Source organism: Mustela nivalis (genome assembly GCF_964662115.1).
Source record: "Mustela nivalis genome assembly, chromosome: 3".
In the NCBI taxonomy this organism is placed as follows: domain Eukaryota; kingdom Metazoa; phylum Chordata; class Mammalia; order Carnivora; family Mustelidae; genus Mustela; species Mustela nivalis.
This window is the reverse complement of record NC_139022.1, coordinates 163,468,713-163,491,811: the sequence shown is the minus strand read 5'-3', so window position 1 is coordinate 163,491,811 and position 23,099 is coordinate 163,468,713. Positions and strand designations below refer to the sequence as shown.

General features: G+C 36.1%; 1 protein-coding gene across 3 annotated transcripts in view; it reads right to left on the bottom strand.

Annotated features, from left to right (window-relative positions):
- Positions 1 to 714: 714 nt before the first annotated feature.
- Positions 715 to 23,099, bottom strand: part of CDH12 (cadherin 12) — a 998,766-nt gene continuing 976,381 nt past the window's right edge. For all 3 annotated transcript variants that reach the window (XM_082725875.1, XM_082725876.1, XM_082725877.1), the window contains 4 exons: positions 14,245 to 14,366; positions 10,480 to 10,597; positions 5,225 to 5,476; positions 715 to 2,416 (listed from right to left, as the gene is read on the bottom strand). In XM_082725875.1, the coding sequence (XP_082582001.1) occupies positions 1,917 to 2,416; positions 5,225 to 5,476; positions 10,480 to 10,597; positions 14,245 to 14,366 (992 nt within the window). In that variant the 3' untranslated portion in view covers positions 715 to 1,916. The remainder of the gene's footprint in view (positions 2,417 to 5,224; positions 5,477 to 10,479; positions 10,598 to 14,244; positions 14,367 to 23,099) is intronic.

Genomic DNA, 23,099 nt, shown 5'->3' with positions numbered 1-23,099 from the left:
ATCTGGGAGCAGAGAGGAAGAAGGTCAGACATTGTTTCTGGTAGGGAAGACAAGGAAAGTGTGTAACTATGTGACACCAAAACAGGGATGTGAACTGCAAACGCAAACCGCCAAATTGCCACCATATAATTATCACTTATATATGTTTAAAGTAAGACTTAAGAATAAATAGGACTGACTATAACTTGCCTATACTATCTAGATTTCTACCCATTTTTTCCATGTGCGAATTCTTTCATAATTTTGAAAATATATATATTCATAAATATTTCATAAATACAGCTAGGTATTGACCACATTTTCAGGATGGATCTTATAAGCAACCTTTATTTTTTTCCTGTAGATAGTCTTAATAGTTCAGTAGTCACATGTAGAATTATATTATTAAGAAAATATATTATCACTTCATAGTTATCTGTTTTGTTAAGTGCATTTTCTAGATACTGTACAGTTCACTGGAGAGTAGAGTATATGAGTGTAGTTTACTTGTAGGCTTATAAAATCTAACAGTTCTCAGAAATCTGCATCAAATTAAAAAGTAAAATTTCTTTAAGAGCACAGGAATTGTATAGTGGAATTATTAATTTATAGTGGAATTATTGTAGATGATCGCATGAAGAATTAACTGTGAGATCTGGTATAATAATAATGTTTACAAAGTTGAAGTCCATGTTAATTCAATAAGTAAATCAACTGCCTGATTTTTGCATTTGTCTTTTTTTTAGGAATTAGTCACTGGTTTGATTTTTCTGAAATCCCTGATTTTTTATTTGTTTGGTAATATATGATAAATATTTTTAGACATGCTATAAATCCATCCTGTATATGTATTTTAATTGTCTTTGCTGACAAAAAAAAATGACTAGTTTATAAGAAACTCTGAGAAGTTATATAACGAATTTCTCTTCCCATGTTTAAATTAATGGCACTTTTTTCCTTTAAAAATTTCATGGAGACACAACTTAAAAATGTTATCTGTGACTGAAGACTTTCATAATCTGGTGATTTGTTAAAACCAACTTTCCACACACCAGCACAGTATGAAGACAAAACCAATATTTATTTTAATGTGGAGTTTCAGCCCTGAGGCCTCTCTTTATCAAGAGGGATTTTTTTAACTTCTTTTTTTTAGTTTTTTTTTTTTTTTTTGAAAAAAAGGAACATTTTACTGAACACCTTTAATATGAACTAATGTTAAGTTCAAACATTGCTCTTAAAATTCAGGACTTACATAAAGAATTTGATAGTATCGCATTTATTTCAATTTTCTGAAAGGGTAGGAAAAACAAATGTGTTTTGGCATACAGTTTAAAAAAGAGAAAAAGAAACTCTGAATATAAGAAGATGGAGTTCAGAAAGTATTCTTCTCTTTTCCTCAAGAGGAATTGGAAGTCAGCATGTCGCTATTGCTCCTTGACATAAAGATAGTGTCTCTGTTTTCTGTCCTCTGTATTATCTCTGAATCCTGCAATGCCATCACAGCAGAGTGTATTGTACACCATTTTAAATGATAAGAGTTTCAATAGGCACTTTAGTGGAATTAAGAAAAATCTAACACTCTTCCACCGTGATGCCACATAGCTATCTTCATTCTAAGTTGTCATGTCAGTAAATCGTATTTAATAGGCCTGAGCTTGTCTCAGTGTGTTTCCAAAATAACAAAAAAAACCAAGCAAGTACACATAATAGGATTTATCTTGTGTTGGCAGAAAAAAAAACAAAACAAAACTCACAATATGATAAATATAGCAACTTGCTAGAAACCCCGATAATCAAAGGATTGTGTCCTATAAAGCCTGATGTGTGTGTGTGTGTGCATGTGTGTACACGTGTGTGTATGTGTGTGTGCGATTTCTACTTATGTTTCTTTTTCTTAAATGTCTCCTTTTGGTTGTGTTTTATCCTTCACTTTTGCCCTAAGTGACTTTATCGGGGTTATAACTTTCTTCTTCACCAAACATGTCTGCCAAGACTTTAAAACGGGGTCCCCAGTCCGTCAGATAGTCGTAGTCCTGGTCCGCTTCTGTGGTGAGAGAGTCTATAGAGCTAAGAGAGTCTGCTACTGAGCCATTTCCTTCATACGCATATGTTGCCAATGAATCGTATGGTGGGGCGGTTGGGTCCACATCATTCTCCTGTAGCCTTTGATTAATGAAATCCCGTATGTCTGTGTTATCTTCCACCGGTGGTCTCTGACGAGGTAAACAGAGAGAGTCTGGTTTTATATCCCTGCGAATTTTGTTATCCTCAATCACTTTTGGATTTCTCAGAGCACCAATGTCGAAAGCCTGGGTGTCCTCCTCCCCACCTCCTTCATCATCGTAATGGATAACGTTGTCTCTGATGTCTTCTTTAGAGGTCATTAAAGTGTCTTTCTTCTTCTGCCTTCGCAGAGCTACATACAGCACAACTATGGCTAGAAGACAAAAATTGCAAGTTGAGAATGTGTAGTTCGTATCTCCATAAAATCGATCAGGGCTGGCCAACATGTTATTTTCAAAGTAAGCATATTTTACAAAAAAGATCAGATCTATGTTTACTCAACTTCATTTTGAAATTGTAGCTAACAAATCTTAGCCAAATTATTCACAAAATCAAGCAATTAGTGTCTTATATTTAACTTATGTTATATCTAAAAATTTTAGTATCCGTTAAAAAGTGTGTGTCACATTTTTTTTAAAGGAATAGTTGTAAGCATACAGAGAGCTGTATAGTGGTGGTATAATAAAACTTGAATATTCGAGCCCATAAATAACAAATATTATTCATAGCTAGATTTCCCAGTTGCAACAATTACTTATATTTCTAAGAGAAACCCAAATCTTCATGAGACAATAAATTAAAAGCAATAAATTTTTAAAAGGGAAGAAAAGAAGGAAGGAAAGAAGAAAGGAAGGAAAGAAGAGTGTAGAGTATAAGGGCCTTCATTTTATAAATCATGAAGCGTTTATTTCCGGGCATCTGGGTGGCTCAGTTAGTTAAGTGTCTGCCCTCAGCTCAGGGCATGATCTAAGGTCCTGGGATTGAGGCCCGTGTCAGAGTCCCTACAGAGCAAGGAGTCTGCTTTTCCCTCTCCCTTTGCTCCTCCCTCTACTTCAAGTGTGAATGCTTTCATGTTCTCTCACTCCATCTCAAATAAATAAATAAAATCTTAAAACAAAACAAAACAAAAGAGGGGGGAGTTTATTGCCTCTAGAAGTGGATGGGCATAGATTCAAATGATGAAGTCAGTGCTCAACTTTGCTCATCATAAAAGCCCCTCTCCTTCACAGAAGTGGTAATAGGTTGGAAGCCAAAGTATGTCTGATGTACTACAGCAAGGTCTAGAAGACTCTCATCCTAAAATTAGGAATTAGAGAAGATTGAGTGATGGTGAAAGCTCATTTATTCCCTCTTCCTCCAAAACTAAAGTTGACCATCTGGAAAGAGGGAGGAGATCTAGGTAGAGCTCCTGGAAAACAAGTCTTAAAGAGGTGTTTAGACCTCTTAACTCCTCCCAGCACTGAGGGAAATCCAAAAACTAAGATGATTGCTCACACAGTGAGTGGGTGAGAATCTACAAGTGTCATAGAGATGCCCTGCATATAAAATGGCTTTGGAGTGCTGTGACTGAGAAGGGCCCTACCAGGGGCACCCTACCAGATTCCTAGACACCACAAGACATTGTTGCTTCCCCCATTCCAGGAAAGATATGAAAATGGCTAAGGATAAGTGGAAAGATCTGAAGGAGTCTGAGATTGGTTAAGGAAGTCCAAGAACAGTTGGATTTTTAAGTACACCCCATGGCAGGACTCATAGGGCCACCATTCCCAGCTGTATCCTGGCCAGCTCCCGCTGGAAGTGTGCAGGTGCACTGTGGACACTGGGGCCCACAGAGCAAGATCACTCACTACACTGTAAGAAGGCCAGAAAGGCCAAAGGTGAGCCTCCAGAACATGCCAAGTCTTGCTAGGTGGATGTGGAAATACTCTGGGACTCAGGTGGCTCCCAGACAGGAGAGAAGCATTAAAAAGTAACATTTGATTTGAGGTTAAACACCTGCTTGCTGGTGTTCGATTTCAGATACACGAATGTTATTCTGAATCCTCCCTTCTAAGGTTCATGTCATCAGCACAAACAGATTCCAGCGCCAACTTCTTATGAATTATAAGGACAGAAAGGAAACTTTTCTTCTGTATATGAGAGTCACTTGTGTGGAATTAATGTCGATACCAAGCAAATTGGACTAGAACTTCAATCTGCAAACTAACATGAGCTTCTCACTTGGAGAATGTTCTCCATAAATTATGATGTAATACCTTACTCCATGCTTTAAATCCTAGTTTTTTGTTTTTTGGGGTTTTTTTTTAATCTTAAGATAGAGGTATGTATCTACATTTGTGAAGCATGTATAAATGGATTCCACGATGTCCAATTGTACCTCTGTTCCATTAGAATTTAAAGAAATCACTGGCAAAACAGCAAAGCTCTCTCTGGTTTTGGGAATCTGCCAGTGAATTAATAAATGAAAGGAACCAGCTGAACAGAATTGATGGAAGAGAGAAACCCCTAAAGTAGATTTATATTAATTCTTACAGAGATGTTACAAAATACATTACCTCAGTCCTTTTCCCTTGCAATGCTTCTAGATATTTCCGTGTGTGCTGTTCTAGTGGGAATGGTTAGAATTTTGATGTGAGGAGATTTGAGAAAAGTGGAATAAGAACTGCTTTTGGCTGGCAGTTTAAAGAGGAAAAAAAAAAAGCAAACTTGGGGGTTTTTTCACTTTCTCTCACTCCTTTCCTGTTCTTTCCTTTTCTGCTTTTATTGAACTGGCATTTGAGAGCTACTGTTCATGTAGTATATTTTTGAAGATTATATAATATCTTATTAGATAGCAACAATTACTGGAATGTACAATGAATTTAAAAAAAAAAAAAACTTTAAAAAACCCACTGCCGTATGTGGGATGTTTGTTACAGAAAATTTCACTGTGGCAAGGGCCACCAGCTGTTATTAGTTGAAAATCCCCAAGGGCTTGACCATAGTTTTGTGTTCTGATATTTAGATATTAGAAAATTAGCATTAATAAAAATATCATTCAATAGAGACCATCTTCCTTCTATCCAGATGTGACATCTTCATGAAGAAAATCTGATTTACACGGTACATTGTGAAGAGACAAGCAAGAGGAGATAGGGAGAGACAGAGAGAGAGAGAATATGTGATTAATATTGAAACCAACCTAAGAGTATAACAATGCACAGTAGGATTGCAATCAAAGCCCCAGTGCTGAGTCCCACAGGTAGAAAAATTGCTTCCACATTACAAGACAGGATGGTCCCATCAGAGTCACATCTACAAACTCGAATAGTCATTGTGTTTGTACTGCTCTGCACAGGATAGCTGCTGTCTTCTATTACAACAGGGAGGAAATACAACTCCTGCTGCCTGCGGCTGTATCCATTTCTTCGGGTTTCAATTCCAGCTGTGTTGTCTACAAAACATGACATTTGTGATAAGAGGGTTACTAAAAGCTTCACTTCAGATCTTAAATTTGGTATAGGTTAAATATACCAAAAAGGCATCCGTATTTTAATTCTTTCTTTTATTATTATGAAAGTGCCAAATGTAATCAAATGCAATCAAAATAACCCTTAAGAAAAGAAGAAACATTAATCTTGTCTGGTGTAAGAATTAAATTTTCAATTCATAAAGAATATAAAACTGTTTATGAGACTAGAGGTATGCTGTGTTAACCCACGTGTGTGCATGTGTGTTGACCCATTTTTTTAAACATCAAAATCTCATTGAGAAAAAAGCGTATCTGTGGGTGTTTGCTTACGTGATGAAAGAGCAGAGATTACAAAGCATGAGTCTGCAAAATATCTCACCTAAGAACCCGTTCTTTAAAATATAACAAATATCAATTTAGCATTTGATTTTTTAATTTTTCCCAAATCTGTATCTATGATTATATGGTAAAAAAATGCATAGATGTATATATGCATATCTTTCACTTTTGTGCATGTAAGTGTATATATGCATGTGTGTGTGTGTGTGTGTGTATGCATGAGAGTGTGTGTGTGTATATACATCTTTCACTTTGTACATGGAAAATGGAAAATAAAATAAAGTGTGTTAGAAACATCAAGATTCAGGAGCACCTGGGTGGCTCAGTGGGTTAAAGCCTCTGCCTTCGGCTCAGGTCATGATCTAGGGTCCTGGGATCAAGCCTCACATCAGGCTCTCTGCTCAGCAGGGAGCCTGCCTCCCCCACCAACCTGCCTGCCTCTCTGCCTACTTGTGATCTCTCTCTCTCTCTGTGTCAAATAAATAAATGAAATCTTTAAAAAAATTCATTAAAATTTTAAGCATAATAAATTACAGTAATCAGCATTTTAATATAAAGACAAAAATAATTCATTTTAGTTCTGACAAAATCAACAATAGTAATATTTACTTAGAATGATTCAAGGCAATAAATATTTTAGTTTTTATATAAATGCAATTAATACTGCTATTAAAAGTATTATTTTACATGCATATGTTTTTTACTTCTTTTATTTCTACATATAGAAGTGGGAATTTGGTTTTATCCATAACACCATTTCATCTTTTGTGTCTATTAAAGTAACTCCTTGAAATATTTTGTTATTATAAAAGCACGATAATATTTAGTTTATTAGAGCCATACATAATATCGACTTTGGAATCATTGAAACTAATTTTAGAAATATATATTACTCATTAAAATACAGGTAAGTCAGAAAAATGTTATTATCTCAATAATATTCCATTTGTCTCTTTGTATATTCTAGATTCAACAATTAAAAATTAAGCAGCTTCTCTAGACTCATTTCATTGAGAAAATTTTACTTGATAAGACTGTTTTGGGGCACGTGGATGGCTCAGTAGATTAAGCCTTTGCCTTCAGCTCAGGTCATGATCCTAGAATCCAGGGATCGAGTCCCGTATCGGGCTCTCTGCTCATCAGGGAGCCTGCTTCCCCCTCTCTCTCTGCCTGCCTCTCTGCCTACTTGTGATCTCTGTCTGCCAAATAAATAAATAAAATCTTTAAAAAAAAAAAAAAGACCATTTTACATGGGAAGATGACTTTGTCATTATATAGAGGAAATTTTTTAAATTGGAAAACAAAACATCAAGATGCCAAATGTCAATTATAATATTCCCAGTGAGATTTAGTAATACCGGGTACTTTTGATGACAGTAGGAATAAAGAAATGGGGACTCGTTGAATTAACATTGAAATCTTCAGCAACTGATTTGAGTACTTGAGTCTGAGGAAAAGGAACAGTCAAGACTAAAGTTTGAAATATGGGTGAAAATTACTAATAAAAATAGGGGTTAGAGAAACTGATATATATGCACTTGAGGAACCATGGGTTCAATGTTCCTGAATGCATTATAACAAAGGACATCCTACCCTTTTGTTAAGTTTACAGTAGCCCCCTCCCCCCCTCATCCATGGTTTTACTTTCTCTGATTTCAGTCAACCTTGGCCTGCAAGCAGCTGATCCACTTCCTGATGTACAGTCCAAAGGTCATTTCATCTACTCATGTAAGCATTTTATCATCTTACATCATCACAAGAAGAAGGGTGAGTACAGTATGAAGTAGTTTAAGAAAGAGAGAGATCCTATTTATGTAACTTTTATTAAAGCATATTTGTACAACTGTTTTATTTTATTGTTATTGCTGTTAGTTACTTACTGTGCCTAATTTATAAATTAAACTTTATCATAGGTATGTGTCTATAGTAAAAGATATGAATATACAGGGTACAGTACTATCTGTGGTTTGGTTTTAGGCATCCACTAGGTGTCTTGGACCATTATCCCCTAACAGAGAGGGGGGGGGGATTACTGTATTTTCAATCTATTATTATTATTGAGATATGAGCATACAAAATTCATTGTGCTGTTCATGGTGGGGAAAAAAAGATATTAAATGTCATGTCCATTCTTAATATAGTTTCTACTGAAGAAAGAGCAAAAGTTAATACATATCATATAAATTATAAATATATATATTCCCACAATGGAGTATTATTTGGCTATAAGAAAGAAGGAAATATTGTCATTTGTGGCAACACAAATTAACTTGGAGGGCATTATGCCAAGTAGTGTAAGCTAGGAAAAGAAAAAGATATGCTGTACATGGTAAAATTTACATGTGGAATCTAAAAAAAGATTAAAAAAAAATAAAAAGGAACTCCTAAAAGCAGACAGTAGAAATGTGGTTGTCAGGGGCCCAGGGTGGAGAAAATAGGGGAAGATTGATAAAAAGATACAAACTCTTGATTATAAGATGAATAAGGCCTGATGGTGTCTAATGTATAACACAGTGACTATAGTTGATACCACTGTATTATAGAAGTGAAATTTTCTAATTGAGAACTTAAATGTTCTAGCTCCAAGGGGAATTTTTTTAAAAAGATAAATATGTGAGGTTCAAAAATGTTTCTATTATTTTTAAAAACTTACACTTATACTTAAAATATAACTTTAGATAAAAGAAGGTATATAGTAAATGGCAAATGAATAGCAAACAATATTCAAGCTGTGAGAAAACACTACGCTATGAGGCAATATGATCTGATTCATGTTATCATGATTAATCAGATATATATTTTCCAGCAAAGATTACTTTCCAGCAAAGGTACAGTGGGGTAAATAGTCATTCTATGTTCCTGAATGATGGAACCATCATTCTTTCATCCTGAAAGAATGATTAGTTTTCTTCTCCATAGTATTTACATACGGAATGTAGGCAATCTAGCATTAAGCCCTGTGAATTCTCTCTCTATCCATATATCTCCATTAGACCTTGCCCTAATTTAATATCCGCTCACCCACTCCTGCAATAGCTTCAGAAATAATCCTAAATCCTCCTATTATATTTCTCTTACTACAGCCAAACTGATTCCCTAATGCAAATCTGAACATATTATGTTCTCGTAAATCTTTTTTTTTTTTTAAGATTTTATTTATTTATTTGACAGAGAAAGGGAGATCACAAGTAGGCAGAGAGGCAGGCAGAGAGAGAGGAGGAAGCAGGCTGCCTGCTGAGCAGAGAGCCCAATGTGGGGCTCGATCCCAGAACCCTGAGATCATGACCTGAGCCGAAGGCAGCGGCTTAATCCACTGAGCCATCCAGGCGCCTCTATGCTCTCGTAAATCTTACAAAGACTTTTGAAGTCATTGGATTTAAGTTATAACCCTTTCAAAAGGCAGGTAGTTAGAATGAGCACAGGGTCTGATTTGTCTTGGACAGCCCTATTTTAGGTGAGCTGTTCTAATTAAAATTACTAATATTGTCCACTTCTATTCTCTATAGTGTTCTAGTTTTCTTAACAAAATATGTGATCTCTCTACTTAGAAGACTTCTCATATTTGGGACCCTGTTGCCTTTATACACATTCCTCACATTACACTGTTGGATGAAGCAAATTCTTCTGAATTCCCTTCTGTGACAAAAAGTCTGATTTCCTTCCTCTAAGTATTTGCAGAAAAGTCAATTTTCTCAGCCATCCTTTGACTTCTATCCATCCCATCACCAACATCATCATCATCATCATCGTCATCACAATTGGCTCTTTTGTCTCTAAGGATAGAATTTAGTAAGAAATTAGCTTTTTTACTATCCAATACTCTGAAGTCAGATGTTTCTAATCCCAAACTCATAACTATGGAAATTTAGAAGGGATAAAATATCCACAGTTACAGAACTAATAATGTGAGAACAATTGACCAGTAGTTAGCTTTAATATTTGTAATCCTGTGTCCATTGCATTTTTATGAGTCTCCCAGTAGATCTGATAGTATTAGTAGCAATAGCAGTGGTGGTGATGGTAGCAGCATTGGTGGCAGAGATGGAAATGCAGATTTCTGTAGTTCCGTAGGGACAGTAAGTAAAATCACCTTGGGTATTGCGTTAAAGGAATTTGCATGCATTATTTTATTTAATATAAATACTATGCCGTTGATTCAGTACACCTATGATTTTAAAATTATTTAGCATAGCTTACTACACTGAGAATCTGCCACTGAGGACATAACGGAGTGGGAAAGAGAACCTGTCATTCTCATTACAAGCCTGCGTTCTTAACCTGTGCTGTACTCTGTGTCATTCAAATAAACCAGTTAAGTTATCCATTCATTTGTGCAAGTAATGTGCAGGTGGAACAAATGACATATTTAAAACATAGAAAACATTCAATTTCCCAGATTGGCTGGTTTTGCTTAACTCATTAAGGGACTGTCCACATTATAAATGGAAGCAATTTGCCTCATTAGATACAATCTATATAGATTAAATATTTAATTTACTGCTAGCTATAGAATTTTATATTTCCTATATATGGATTTTCATATTTTATGAACTTGAGTGCTTTTAGAAAAACATTGATTTCTATCTTTGTGTCCTTTTACAAAGTTACATTATAAGAGGTAAGTTTTTTTTATGTGGTAAACTTACTTCTGAAGTCACGGACTGTAAAATTTGGTTTGATGGTAGCTTCAGGTGATAATCTAAAGGAGAATTGCTGCCCAGCAGGAGAAAGATCTCGGTCTGCAGCGCTGACTATCTGAATTATCTGAAACAAAGTTGAGGTGAAACTTGAAGTCAGTCATGAGTTTCAAAGGGAACTTTACATACACCAGGCTAATAAGTTTACCCAATGATGCATGCAAGGAGATAGAAATGACATTTTTAGGATTCATATCAGTAGGCCAATTATTTACAAATAATTTTTATGAACAAATATCTAAACTTTTACAGTTCATAATGGCTTAAGTATAATTACAGAGTATGGGGCAATTCCAAATCAATATCTGCATAACTAAAAAACACCATTGAAAATTCTCACTAATAAGCAAAATAAAATTAAAATGCACTTGCTTGCATTTTAAACTAAATAAAATACATGCTTTCTAGCCTAAATGTGAAAATGCTTACTGGAAAGAAAATCTCTGATTATTTAAAAGCCCTTGAGATAGCAAAATTTTAGTGTAGTTTTGTTTGTGAGATTGCATTTTATTTTCATAAATAAATAAAATGATGAGAAAGAGAAATACAAAGGATGTAAATCTGTTTTTATCCTTATGTTTGTTTTTCCCCAGTGAGCAAGAATGCTAAGTGTATTTTCGTAAAGTTTTTTTAAGAAGTAAGCACTAGCAGCCCGGTTTCAAATTTTTTCTGAAATCGCTTCCATAGGTTGTGTGTTTAGTAGTTAAAATTCTGATACTTCAAGAAAATGCCCTTAAGAATTTGGAGATTAAAAATAACTTCTGAGAGCCAAACTGTGAAATTGATAATTCACTACATAGATAAGCAAATTATAATACCTTTGAGGTTGCATTTATTAATATATCTAATGGCTTTGCGCCAGAAAGAATTTCAGGAAATGTGTGTAGAAGAGAGTGAGAGTAGAGTATGCTCAGGTTGTTACTCCCTTAGACGAAATTTGAATTTACCAAAGGAAGACCTTACATTTCAGGTACTGTGTCTTGGTCATGGAGGGCAAAAGCATACATCTTTTGTTCTTAGATTGATACCATTAAGTACATGATTTATTTTTTTTAATATGTAATTTATTTACGACCTCTTGTTTTCATTCCATGGCTAAAACTCAATCTCCTTACTATGTTCTACCTCCCCATAGAGTTGAGGGCATGTGCACACACTCACACACAAGCATATATTCAGTGCCTTTGAGGGCCTGGTGCTATATTAGTAATTTCTAATTTGACAAATCGGTTTTCTAATGAGAATTTCAGTTCCCTGATGCAGTGGGAATTGGTCACAGTTCTATAAAACTTCAACTTATGTAACTTCACCTAAACTCCTATGTTCAGTCAGATCATTATATCCCATCCATTGATTTTCTGTAAATTATTAGGGGATTGGTTTGCCAGGTGTTTTGTTTTGCCTTTAACTACTATAGGTAGCATAATCATTTACTAAATTAAAGTTATTTAACATCAAAAAATATCAAGAACATAACTTTAGAATGAAGCAATGTCCTTTCAAACAGCAGACAGAGAAGAAAGTTTTGGCATAAACAGCACTTATCTGGAATTGACACTTGGGAGTCATTACCCTAAGGAAAAAAAAGAATCTCCTACTACAGTAATTCACTATATATATTATTGTTGATTTAAGTAGCATCATCTTTTTCTCTTTTCTCTTTTGTCTCTTGATAGATAACACATGCATACATACATATATATCCAATTATAGGCCAGAAGAGATAGAAAGTTCCTATGCATAGTTCCTACACAAAGGCTAAAATGCCTTGGGTTAAAAGCAGAAAATTCTCACATACCATACTCCCCCAAAACTCAAGGAACAAATGTGGCCCAGTAGAAAACCCAATAGGCATTTATTAGAACAAGAGCTTCCAAGGACCCCACACAGATTGCTTACTACTTTGTCCACCACTTTGTCCAGATCTAAGAAAACCAAGTTATCTTGGGTCATTTCTACTTTTCCCAACTTTTTAAACTCTTCAATTTACCAGACAAGCAAGGAAGCATCAAATGGAGTTCTATTTCCGAAAGACTTTCATTTGGTGCATTATAAGAGTCTGATCAATATAAAATAATTAATATCCTTAACTACCTAAAAAAATAGAAGATTGGGTTTTGGGGGTGAGGTTGGAAGGATCTGGAAAGTGAGAAATTGCTAAGTTATGGAATTTCAGAAAACCTCTTGTAACTTCTCAAATAACCAAACTGGTTTATTATTTGTTTAAACATTGATGTAGCATCTACTCTTTTAGATCCTGAAGTGGGCACTGGCCTTATCCCATGTAAATTGTGGGTGCATTTAAGGAGATAAAGGGCTAATACTTCATTTTAATGTATTTCTGTGTCTATTCAAAATTAAGGATGCAAATTTTTCTATAAATAATGTTGTAATAAAGTTAATACTTTCCCCAAATTATCAGAGAAAGGACTAGAGCAGCACAGTCCACTAGAAGTTTCTGTAGTGATGGAAATATTTTATATCTATATGGAAAAAAAATGGTAGCCACTTATTACATACAGCCATTGAGCAAATGAAATGTGGCTAATAATAAGGAGAATACTGATTTTTAATTTTATTTAATTTTAATTTAATAACTACATAGCTACTGGACATCACAGGATTAGGGTTATCGAACAGATTTTTCTACATATAAACAAATTTTCTAGTATAAAACATTCAAATTGAAACAAATACTGAATATTAAAGAATAACCTTTTTCAATAAAGATACTATTTCAAATATCAAGATATTTTAGTAGTAATTAAAACTTTAAATTTTAAATTCATTTAAATTAAATGAATAGCTATGCTATTTAAAGGTGGTTAAAATACAAAATGAACCAAGCATACTGATATATTTTTCCTTTGAAACTTAGGTGCACAGTATTGGATTAATCATATTCTTACTTCATGGCATACTCTCATCATTTTTTCATGATTGATTCATTCATTATATCATATAATCATATCATACTATAACACATTATGTTATTTTATTCATCCATCTATAATAGTCTAGGAAAAAAAAAAAAAAAACCTGGCTACCCAACACCAACAATCACATTAAATCTAGGATTCTGACAGTAACTTTTATAACCATGTGGTCATCCCTCATGACCTCTTCCATTAGAACCAGAGCAATATTGACTTAATAAAGAAAATGCAATTCAAAGATTTTGAATAACCTAGATGTTCTACTCAAGACCACTAGAGAAAGAAGCCTTACATTTTTAATGGGCTACAGAGCTTTTCTGAGATACCCTTTCATAAAGCATGTGAGCAAAGCAAGAAACACTCTAGAAGAACGCACTCTAAAGTTGTTTGCTTACTAGGTTTATGTCACAGATTCCATAGAAATTCCACAGTAAAAGAGTGAAAATAGAGCAGATTTGTAATGTTAGACTTTTTAGTTATATGAAGAATATTCACTAGGCCATCATCACTTTATCCCTTGGGATGTTACTTCTACATCCATAAATGCACCCCTAATTATAAGTTTAATATTCCCTGTGGTTTTTTTTTAATGAAAACATATGAACCAGGGAAAAAAATCTACCTATCCCTCGATCATTATCAATATCAATGTTGATATGGATATTGACGTGTGTGTGTGTATGTGTGTGTGCATGCATTTATGTGTGGTATTATACCCTGAAACAGATGCATATAGTAGGTCTTTTTATGTTATTAGTTAACAATATTGATAAGATACCTGTCCTGGTTTGGCATTTTCACACACAGCTGTCTCATACGGCACAGATATTTCTGGAGGAAATTCATTGACATCTAAGACATTAATCAATATGTTGACTTTACTGCTTAATAATGGGTTACCTGTTGAAAACATAAAAAGAGAACAGACAATTACAAAATCAGGTCAGTTATTGCTCTTATACTAAATAGTATTAAATTGTTTTTTTTTTAATTTAAAAAAAAAAAGGATTTATTTCGGAGAGAGTGTCTATTGAGGTGGAGTAGGGAACACAGAGGGAGAGAGACAAGCAGACTCCTTGCTGAGCACAGAGCCCAATGCAGGGCTGCATCCCACACCCTGAGATCATGACCTGAGCCAAAATCAGAGTCAGAAGCTTAACCAACCACCCAGGCATCCCTTATTATTACTTTTTCAAATCAGCCATTATAAATCTAAATGACCCTTCCTTTATGGGAAGCTCTGCCATGTGCCAAATATAAATGATAAAAGGATGGGTGAGTAAGGTATCAATGTTTTGCTGTTGGAGCACTAGCTGTGCATCATACTGGTGTTTATCCCTGAAATTCACACACCACCGAAGTTAAGGGCAACTGCCTAGCTAGTATTTTATCAAGCAGTAGCCATCATACCAGAGTTGGCTCACAGAACCAACTTTCACCAATAGTGATAATTTTCACTGGATCAAACATGTTTTCTATGTTGTGTCCATATAATTAAAACTTCATTGGGTAGGATCTTCCACACATTTAAAAAGTTCTTTCAAAATGATTCTTCCTGAAAAGGATGATAAATTACAAGGAAAGTGAAGGAGAGAGGGCTTTTTATAAATAAAGATTTAAAAAACAGACTTAAGGAAGTAGAAGACATAGATTATGGAAAGCTAGGATACACACTGAAATGACTTGCTGGTGATAAGAAAAGAAAGGATAAACAAGATTTTCTTCCCACAGTATATTTAAAAAAAAAAAAAAGTGTTGTTTTGAAAAACTACCAAGACCCATCACAAGTTTCAGCCCCAGACCTTGTTATATTACCTGTCTCCCTGTCATTTGCTGAAGACTCAAAACAATTAAATTAGTAAGGCCTAGCATGCACAGTTTACCTTTTTTGCTATAAAATTTTACCATATGAAATGTTACAGATGGATAAACTGCCCCAAATTGTTGAAGGACCTTGTGTAGAGTCACACATTTAGAAGAATGAGAAATTAATATTCAAATCCAGTACTATGGAAATCCAAATACCATGTACATGCCACCAGACCTTCTCTATGGATTGGCATAGGTATTAAACCTTCATCTGCAGTGCTGCTGAGGACTCGTAATATTAGTATTCTTTGAGACCTCTATCTGGATTCTTTGGAAGAAGCATACAAAATCTCAACACATGACTGATTCTGCCAACTCTCCACTATCCTGCTGCGCTAAAATTTATTAGAAAACAATAAACAGGGACGCCTGGGTGGCTCAGTGGGTTAAGCCGCTGCCTTCAGCTCAGGTCATGATCTCAGGGTCCTGGGATCGAGTCCCGCATCGGGCTCTCTGTTCAGCAGGGAGCCTGCTTCCTTCTCTCTCTCTGCCTGCCTCTCTGTCTACTCGTGATTTCTCTCTGTCAAATAAATAAATAAAATTTAAAAAAATAATAAATAAAAAAATAAAAAAGAAAACAATAAACACTAAAACAGTATTATAATAAATGTTTGCATATTCACATATGATGCTGCGAAACCCATCATCGCGTACCAGGACACACAAAGATAACACAAAGTAATAGCGGATGTGCTTATAGAAGGTGTATTGATAATCTTGGGAGATGGATGCAGAAAGTATCTATGATTTAAAAATTAATATTGGCCACAGAGAATTATCTTATTTGGTAGAAAATGTTGGCTGTTTTCACAAGTTATTTAATCTACCTTTAACTTGGTTTCTCCCTATAAAGCACACAGTATTACAGTCCCAAATTCATAGGTTTGTTGTATTAAATAAGTGTTGGTATTTTACAAAATGTTAGTTCTCCTTTGGTAAATTACATTATTCATTACCAAGTGCACGTCTTGGAGATTATCTAGCTCTGTAACTATTTTTCGTATCAATTACTCCTATAGCATAATATATAATTAAAATTCAATGATTTGGTTAAACTTTGTTCACTTTCCTAAGAAGAAACTGGAAATTATCGAAAATAACAACAGAATTTTAAAAGTATATGCTTAATATTTTATAATGCTTACAGTGTACCTATAATAAAATATGTTACATAGATTAACTCTTTTAAGGTTCACAGTAACTCTGTTGTCGACACTATTATTATCCCTATTATTGCTTGTGGATCTCTGAGGAACAGAAGGGGGATGTGACTCTTCCAAAAATCACAAGTTGGAGGTAACAAGATGGGGTTCTAGTACCAAGTTCATGCTCTTAAACTTGAGTATATATTGTGTATTAGAAAACAACTAAAATTTATGTAGCTATTGAAAAAATAGACAACAAATTAATATTACAGATTAGTTTAGGAATTTATGTGAATTATTTAGCCTATTCAATTTCTGCCAACATAAAAATCAGTTTCCACTTTCTATTTTGTATGGTATATAAAGTACAAGTCCTGAGGCCATATAAAGAAGAGAGTTTTGTGTGTGTTGTTCATTTGTGTTTAGATTTTGTTTGTTTATTTGAGAGAGAGAGGGAGAGCATGAGTTGGGGAGGGGCAGAGGGACAAGCCAATTTGGGAAGCAGTAACATTTCTGTTCAAGAACTACCATACTTAAGCAATGAATTTTTAACAAGAAAATGCAGTTTGTTGGAGTCATATAGATTTTTTTTCATTTATGCATCTAATTCAGAAAATTATGTTGAGGAACTAATGACCCTTTTTCATCTGACTCATCTAATCTGTATTTGGGACAGCGATGATAAAATTTGTTTAGTCACGACTTAGCATGAGCATTATAACATTTTCGCCATGTAGAAACTAGTTATCACTGAATACTTAGGGGAAAGTTTCAAATATAAATTTAGTAAATTTTATTTTATTTTATTTTTTAAAATATTTTGTTTATTTGTTGACAGACAAAGATCACAAGTAGGCAGAGAGGCAGGCAGAGAGAGCGGAGGAAGCAGGCCCCCTGCTGAGCAGAGAGCCCGATGTGGGACTCAATCCTAGGACCCAGGGATCATGACCTGAGCCGAAGGCAGAGGCTTTAACCCACTAAGCCACCCAGGCGCCCCTTATTTTATTTTTTTTTAACTTAAATAATTTATTTATTTATTCAACAGAGAGGGAGAGTGAGAGAGCATGCAGAAGCAGGGGGAGCAGCAGGCAGAGGGAGATGCAGGCTCCCTCCTGAGCAAGGAGCCTAATGTGGGACTAGATCCAGGATCCTGAGATCATGACCTGAGCTGAAGGCAGATGCTTAATGGAATGAGCTACACAGGCATCCCTAAATTTAGTGAATTTTAAAAAAACAAAATCTTACATGACTAATTGCTGTCTTCTTTGTAGTCAAATCATTTAAATTCTAATTATTATTGATGCATGCTTTTTATATTTAATAACCAGCTTATTAATGGTTTTTGGCTCACATAATCTAATCAAGAAATCATTTTGTTTTTATCCCCTGTGCCTTCAAAAGTTCTTTCTCCATCCCTTGATGGTATCTCATAAGCTCCCTGAGCTTTCTGAGTCACTCTGAGTTAGAATTTCCTTATTAGTAGTATTTTCAAGTATAGTTTCGATTAAGAAAACAAAGAGTAAAGCCCAAATTTCAAAAACAAGGAATAAGGAGTGCCTGGGTGGCTCAGTGGGTTAAAGCCTCTGCCTTCGGCTCAGGTCATAATCCCAGAGTCCTGGGATGGAGCCCCGCATGGACTCTCTGCTCAGCAGGAAGCCTGCTTCCTCCTCTCTCTCTGCCTGCCTCTCTGCCTACTTGTGATCTCTGCCTGTCAAAAAAGAAATAAAATCTTCAAAATAAAAATAAGTAAAATATTTTAAACAAAGGAATAAAGGGAAAAGATCATTGTTTATTATAAATGAGTTAAAATACTATAAAGAATATTATAAATTTATGCCCAAAACTTGTCAACATAAATGAACTGAAAAAATTCCTAGAAAGACACAAATTACCAACACTGACCTTTAAAATACAAAACCTTAATAGGCCTTCAGCAAATGAATAAAATCAAGTTATAATTAAAAATCTCCCAAGAATGGGGGGTTAAGTGGGTAGGAGAAGAATCAATGAAACAAGATGGGATTGGGAGGGAGACAACCATAAGTGACTCTTAATCTCACAAAACAAACTGAGGGTTGCTGGGGGAAGGGGGTTTGGGAGAAGGGGGGTGGGGTTATGGACATGGGGACGGTATGTGCTTGGGTGAGTGCTGTGAAATGTGTAAACCTGGTGATTCACAGACCTGTACCCCTGGGGATAAAAATATATTATATGTTTATATAAAAATAAAAATCTCCCAAGAAAGAAAAAACTCATACACACGTGCCTTCACTGGGAGAATTCTTCTTCTTCTTTTTTTTTTTTTAAACTTTGGAAATTTTTTGGAGATTTTATTTTTATTTTTAAAGATAAAGATTTCATTTATTTATTTGAAGAGAGAGAGAGCACGCACAAACTGGGGGAACAGCAGGCAGAGGCAGAGGGAGCAGCAGACTCCCTGTCGAGTAGAGAACTGGATGTAGGGCTGGATCTCAGGACCCTGGGATCATGACCTGAGCTGAAGGGAGACGGCTAACTGACTGAGACACCCAGGCACCTCACTGGGGGAATTCTATCAACTATTTAAAGACCACATAATATCAATTCTTCACAAACTTTCAGAAAATGGAAAAGGAAACACCAATTCATTCTATGTATACTGCTACTAAAGCCAATGAAAAACATCATAAGAAAACAATAGACAACAAAACAATAGGGGCTAATACCACTCATAAACATAAGCATAAAAATTCCTTAACAAAATATTAACAAATCAGTTTCAGAGCATACTATAAAATTACTACACAGTGACAAAATGGCATTTATCCTGAGGATGTAAGGTTGATTTAATGTCTAAGAATAACCAATCCAACTCACTATATTAATAGAAGAATCCAAACAAACAAACAAAAAATCCATGGCAGTCTCAAAATAGATTCAGAATTAGTATTTGACAAAATCTTACATCCATTCATAATTTTTAAAAAGTCATCTAGAGCCTAGATGTCCATCAACACATGAATGGATAAAGAAGATGTCACACACACACACACACACACACACACACACACACACACAACATAATATTATGCAGCCACTGAATATCCCAAAATCTTGGCATCTGCAACAACATGGATGGAACTAGAGGGTATTATGCTAAGCAAAATAAGTCAATCAGAGAAAGACTATTATCATATGATCTCACTGATATGAGGAATTTGAGAAACAAGACAGAAGATCATAGGGTAAGGGAGGGAACAATGAAACAAGATGAAACCAGAGAGGGAGTCAAACCATAAAAGACTCTTACTCTCAGGAAACAAACTAAGGGCTGCTGGAGGTGGGGGTTTGTGAAGGATGGGGTGGTGGAGTGATGGACATTGGGGAGGGTATGTGCTATGGTGAGTGCTGTGAATTATGTAAGACTGAAATAATACATTATATGTTAATTTAAAAAAGAAAAGAGTGACAAATAGGAGGCAAGATCTTCAATCTGATCTCGTCTGTCTATAAGAACCCTACAGCTAATGTCATACTCAACAGTGAAAGAGTGAGTGCTTTCTCTCTAACATTGGGCACAGGTAGAAATGGCTGTTCTTGCCACGTATATTCACCATTGTATAATCAAATGAAAATAAAATTAAAAAAAAAATCAAGTATCCAGATTGGAAAGAATGAAACTGAGACAGAAAAAACTCAATTCACAATAAAACCAAAGATAATAAAATATATGGGAATAAATTTAACAAAATAATTGCAGGACTTATAAACAGAAATTCACAAATCATTGCTTAGAGAAATAAAATGGGCTGTTGATGGAAAGGGTTGGTGGTGATGGAAACAGAAAATTCACTTTGGAAAACAGGTTGGAACTTTCTGTAAACATTCAACATAAACTTATAATGCAACAATTCCCCTCCTAAGTTTCTACCCAAGAGGATGAAAGAAACGTCCACACAAAAACCTGTGTTCAAATGCACATTGAAGTATTATGTATACACTTCAAAACTGACAACAATGCGAATGTCTATCTTCGGTGAATGGAAAAACATTGTGTGACATATCCATACTATAAAAATTACTTCAACAACAAACGGAACAAAATAGTGACATGTGTTACAACAACCTGAACGAATCCCAAATATGCTGTCTTCTTTGATAATAAGGCTGATATTGCTCCTTGGAGCTGGATTAGCTGCAGAAAGCAAAAGATTTTAGTGACTTTGGGTTTGTGAAGTCTTCAGAAGATTCCAGACCCAGAGCTGTCAAGTCTCCCAGATTTCATGGAGGAGATATTAAGCCATTCATTTTCTAGAAAAACCCTTTCAGGGATGCCTAGGTGGATCAATCAGTTGTGTCTACCTTCGGCTCAGGTCACAGTTTCAGTGGGGGGGCCTGCTTCTCCCTCTGCCCCTCCCTCGCCGCTCGTACGTGCTCTCTCTTTCTTGCTCTCTCTTTTATTTATTTTTTTTAAAAGATTTTATTTATTTATTTGACAGAGATCACAAGTAGGAAGAGAGGTAGGCAGAGAGAGAGAGGAAAGCAGGCTCCCTGCTGAACAGAAACCCAATGCGGGGCTTGATCTCAGGACACTGAGATCATGACCTGAGCCAAAGGCAGAGGCTTAACCCACTGAGCCACCCAGGCACCCCTCTCTCTTTTAAATAAATAAAATCCAAATGATAAATAAATAAATAAAGGAACCCTTTCAGAATTCCTGACCCAAAGAAACTCTATGATAATTTATCATGTAACAATAGATAACTAATCTGGGTAATAAAAATATTAAAATATATAGTAAAGAAAAGATTCTCACTAGGGCTTGAGCTGGAATGGTCCCAGCAGGGCCTCATAACACAAGTAGCCCCTGCTCCCACCATGCAGAAATCTTGCCCACAGGGTCTGTCACTAGGGGTCCAGCTGCTGCTTTACTTACTACAGGAAGGTATCCAAGGTCTGCAGATATTTCCAGGGAGGCTTCTGTTTCTATGGAGATAGATACAGCTATCAGCCTCCATAGCTACAGCAGCCTGGAATGGGAGGTCTGAGTCCATTTACCTACCCTCTGTTCCTATGCATTGCAGCTGATCAGGGGCCTGCTGAGGCACTGATCCTGATCTAGAGAAGTTGGTCAGCAGGGTGAGGAGGCTGGTGACAGTTTCCAGAACTCCGTGTCTCCATTATCTGCTGATAGGGATCATAGTTATTCCCAGCACTCTCAGCCAAAGGCAGACCCTTCCTAGGAGCTTAAGGCCCCATTTCAGTGCTTGGACCTTGAGAGGAAGCAGGAAGTCAGGGTTTCATGTGTGGTATCTGAATGGACAAGGTGTGGGACGAATCAGAGGCCTCCTGCCCAACTTCATCCACACCCACTGCCTAGGCACTTATGCACCCCAGCAAAAGAGGTGACGGGACTTCCCAGAAGACATTATGAAGGCCTGTCCCCAGCACCATGTCCATTCTAGCTACATCACCCCCAACAAACTCTGGCTGACCCAGGAGGCTGAGAAGAAGCAACTCATCAGGAACTTCAAGGCTTGGACCATCCAATGCCAGTTCTTCATGTGGGAGGATGGTCACTGCTCCTTCAAGTCAAACTGTATGTACCTGCACAGCTTCTGGCTAAGGTCTGAAGCTCTGGTTCTCTCTGCCTAGAGAATGTGCTGCTGGCTTCTGTGATTGAGGTGTTGGACCCAACAGCATTTCTGGGGCACCAAATTAGAGGAAGGAGTATTCATAGGCTGTGCCCATGGCCTTCTGGGATTCAGAACTCCTACTGGATCCCAAAAGTTCTTACCATGGCCACCTGTAACCAGGATCGACATGTGGGGAAGGGGACAGAGGGCAGGGGGTGCTAGGTGGTAGGTCCCATTCTGGGCAAGGTGGGTGATGAAAGTTGTAAGCTCTCTACCCCCATGCACAGGAGCAGTGACACAACTGAGGAACACAGGGACAGGTGGTGGGAAAGAGGAAGTTGCTCTCACCCCCTTGCCTGGCCTTCAGTTATTACACCTGTTCTTTTGTAGAATGACCTTGGAAGAAAGCAAATGAAATGTACCTAAACCATGAAAGAAAGTAAGCAAGTAAGAAACAATGAAACAATGAAAGATGAAGGGAGAGAGAGAGAGGGAAGAAGGAAGGAGAAAGAAAGAAAAAGGAAGGAAGGAAGGAACGGAGAAAGGGAAAAGAAAGGAAGACTGGCATTTCTTCCTGAATTGGTGCTTTTCTTATGCAAAGTTTCATTTATTCACATGGCTGGTACTTGATGCTGGTGCTTTGCTAAAAGCCTAGCTGGAGGTAGAGACAAGAGTACTCATTCATGGTCTTTTTATGTAGACTGGGCTTCCTTGAAGCATAGTGGCTAAAACTCAAGAGCAAGTACTTCAAAAATGAGAGAAATCCGAGCAGAAACTCTTGGATTTATGACCTAACACAGTTACATAGAAATGCATCTCCTCTGAGTTTATTAAGGCTGTCACTAGTCCACTTCAAAATTCAAGGGGAAGGAGAACCGAACCCACTTCTTGAAGGAATGTTAGTTTCACTGTCAGAAGAACATATTGGAAGGGAGAGACACAAAGGTATGCCCATTTTGGGGACCTATAATCAGAAATCTCTTAGGAATGGTTCATTAGTAACT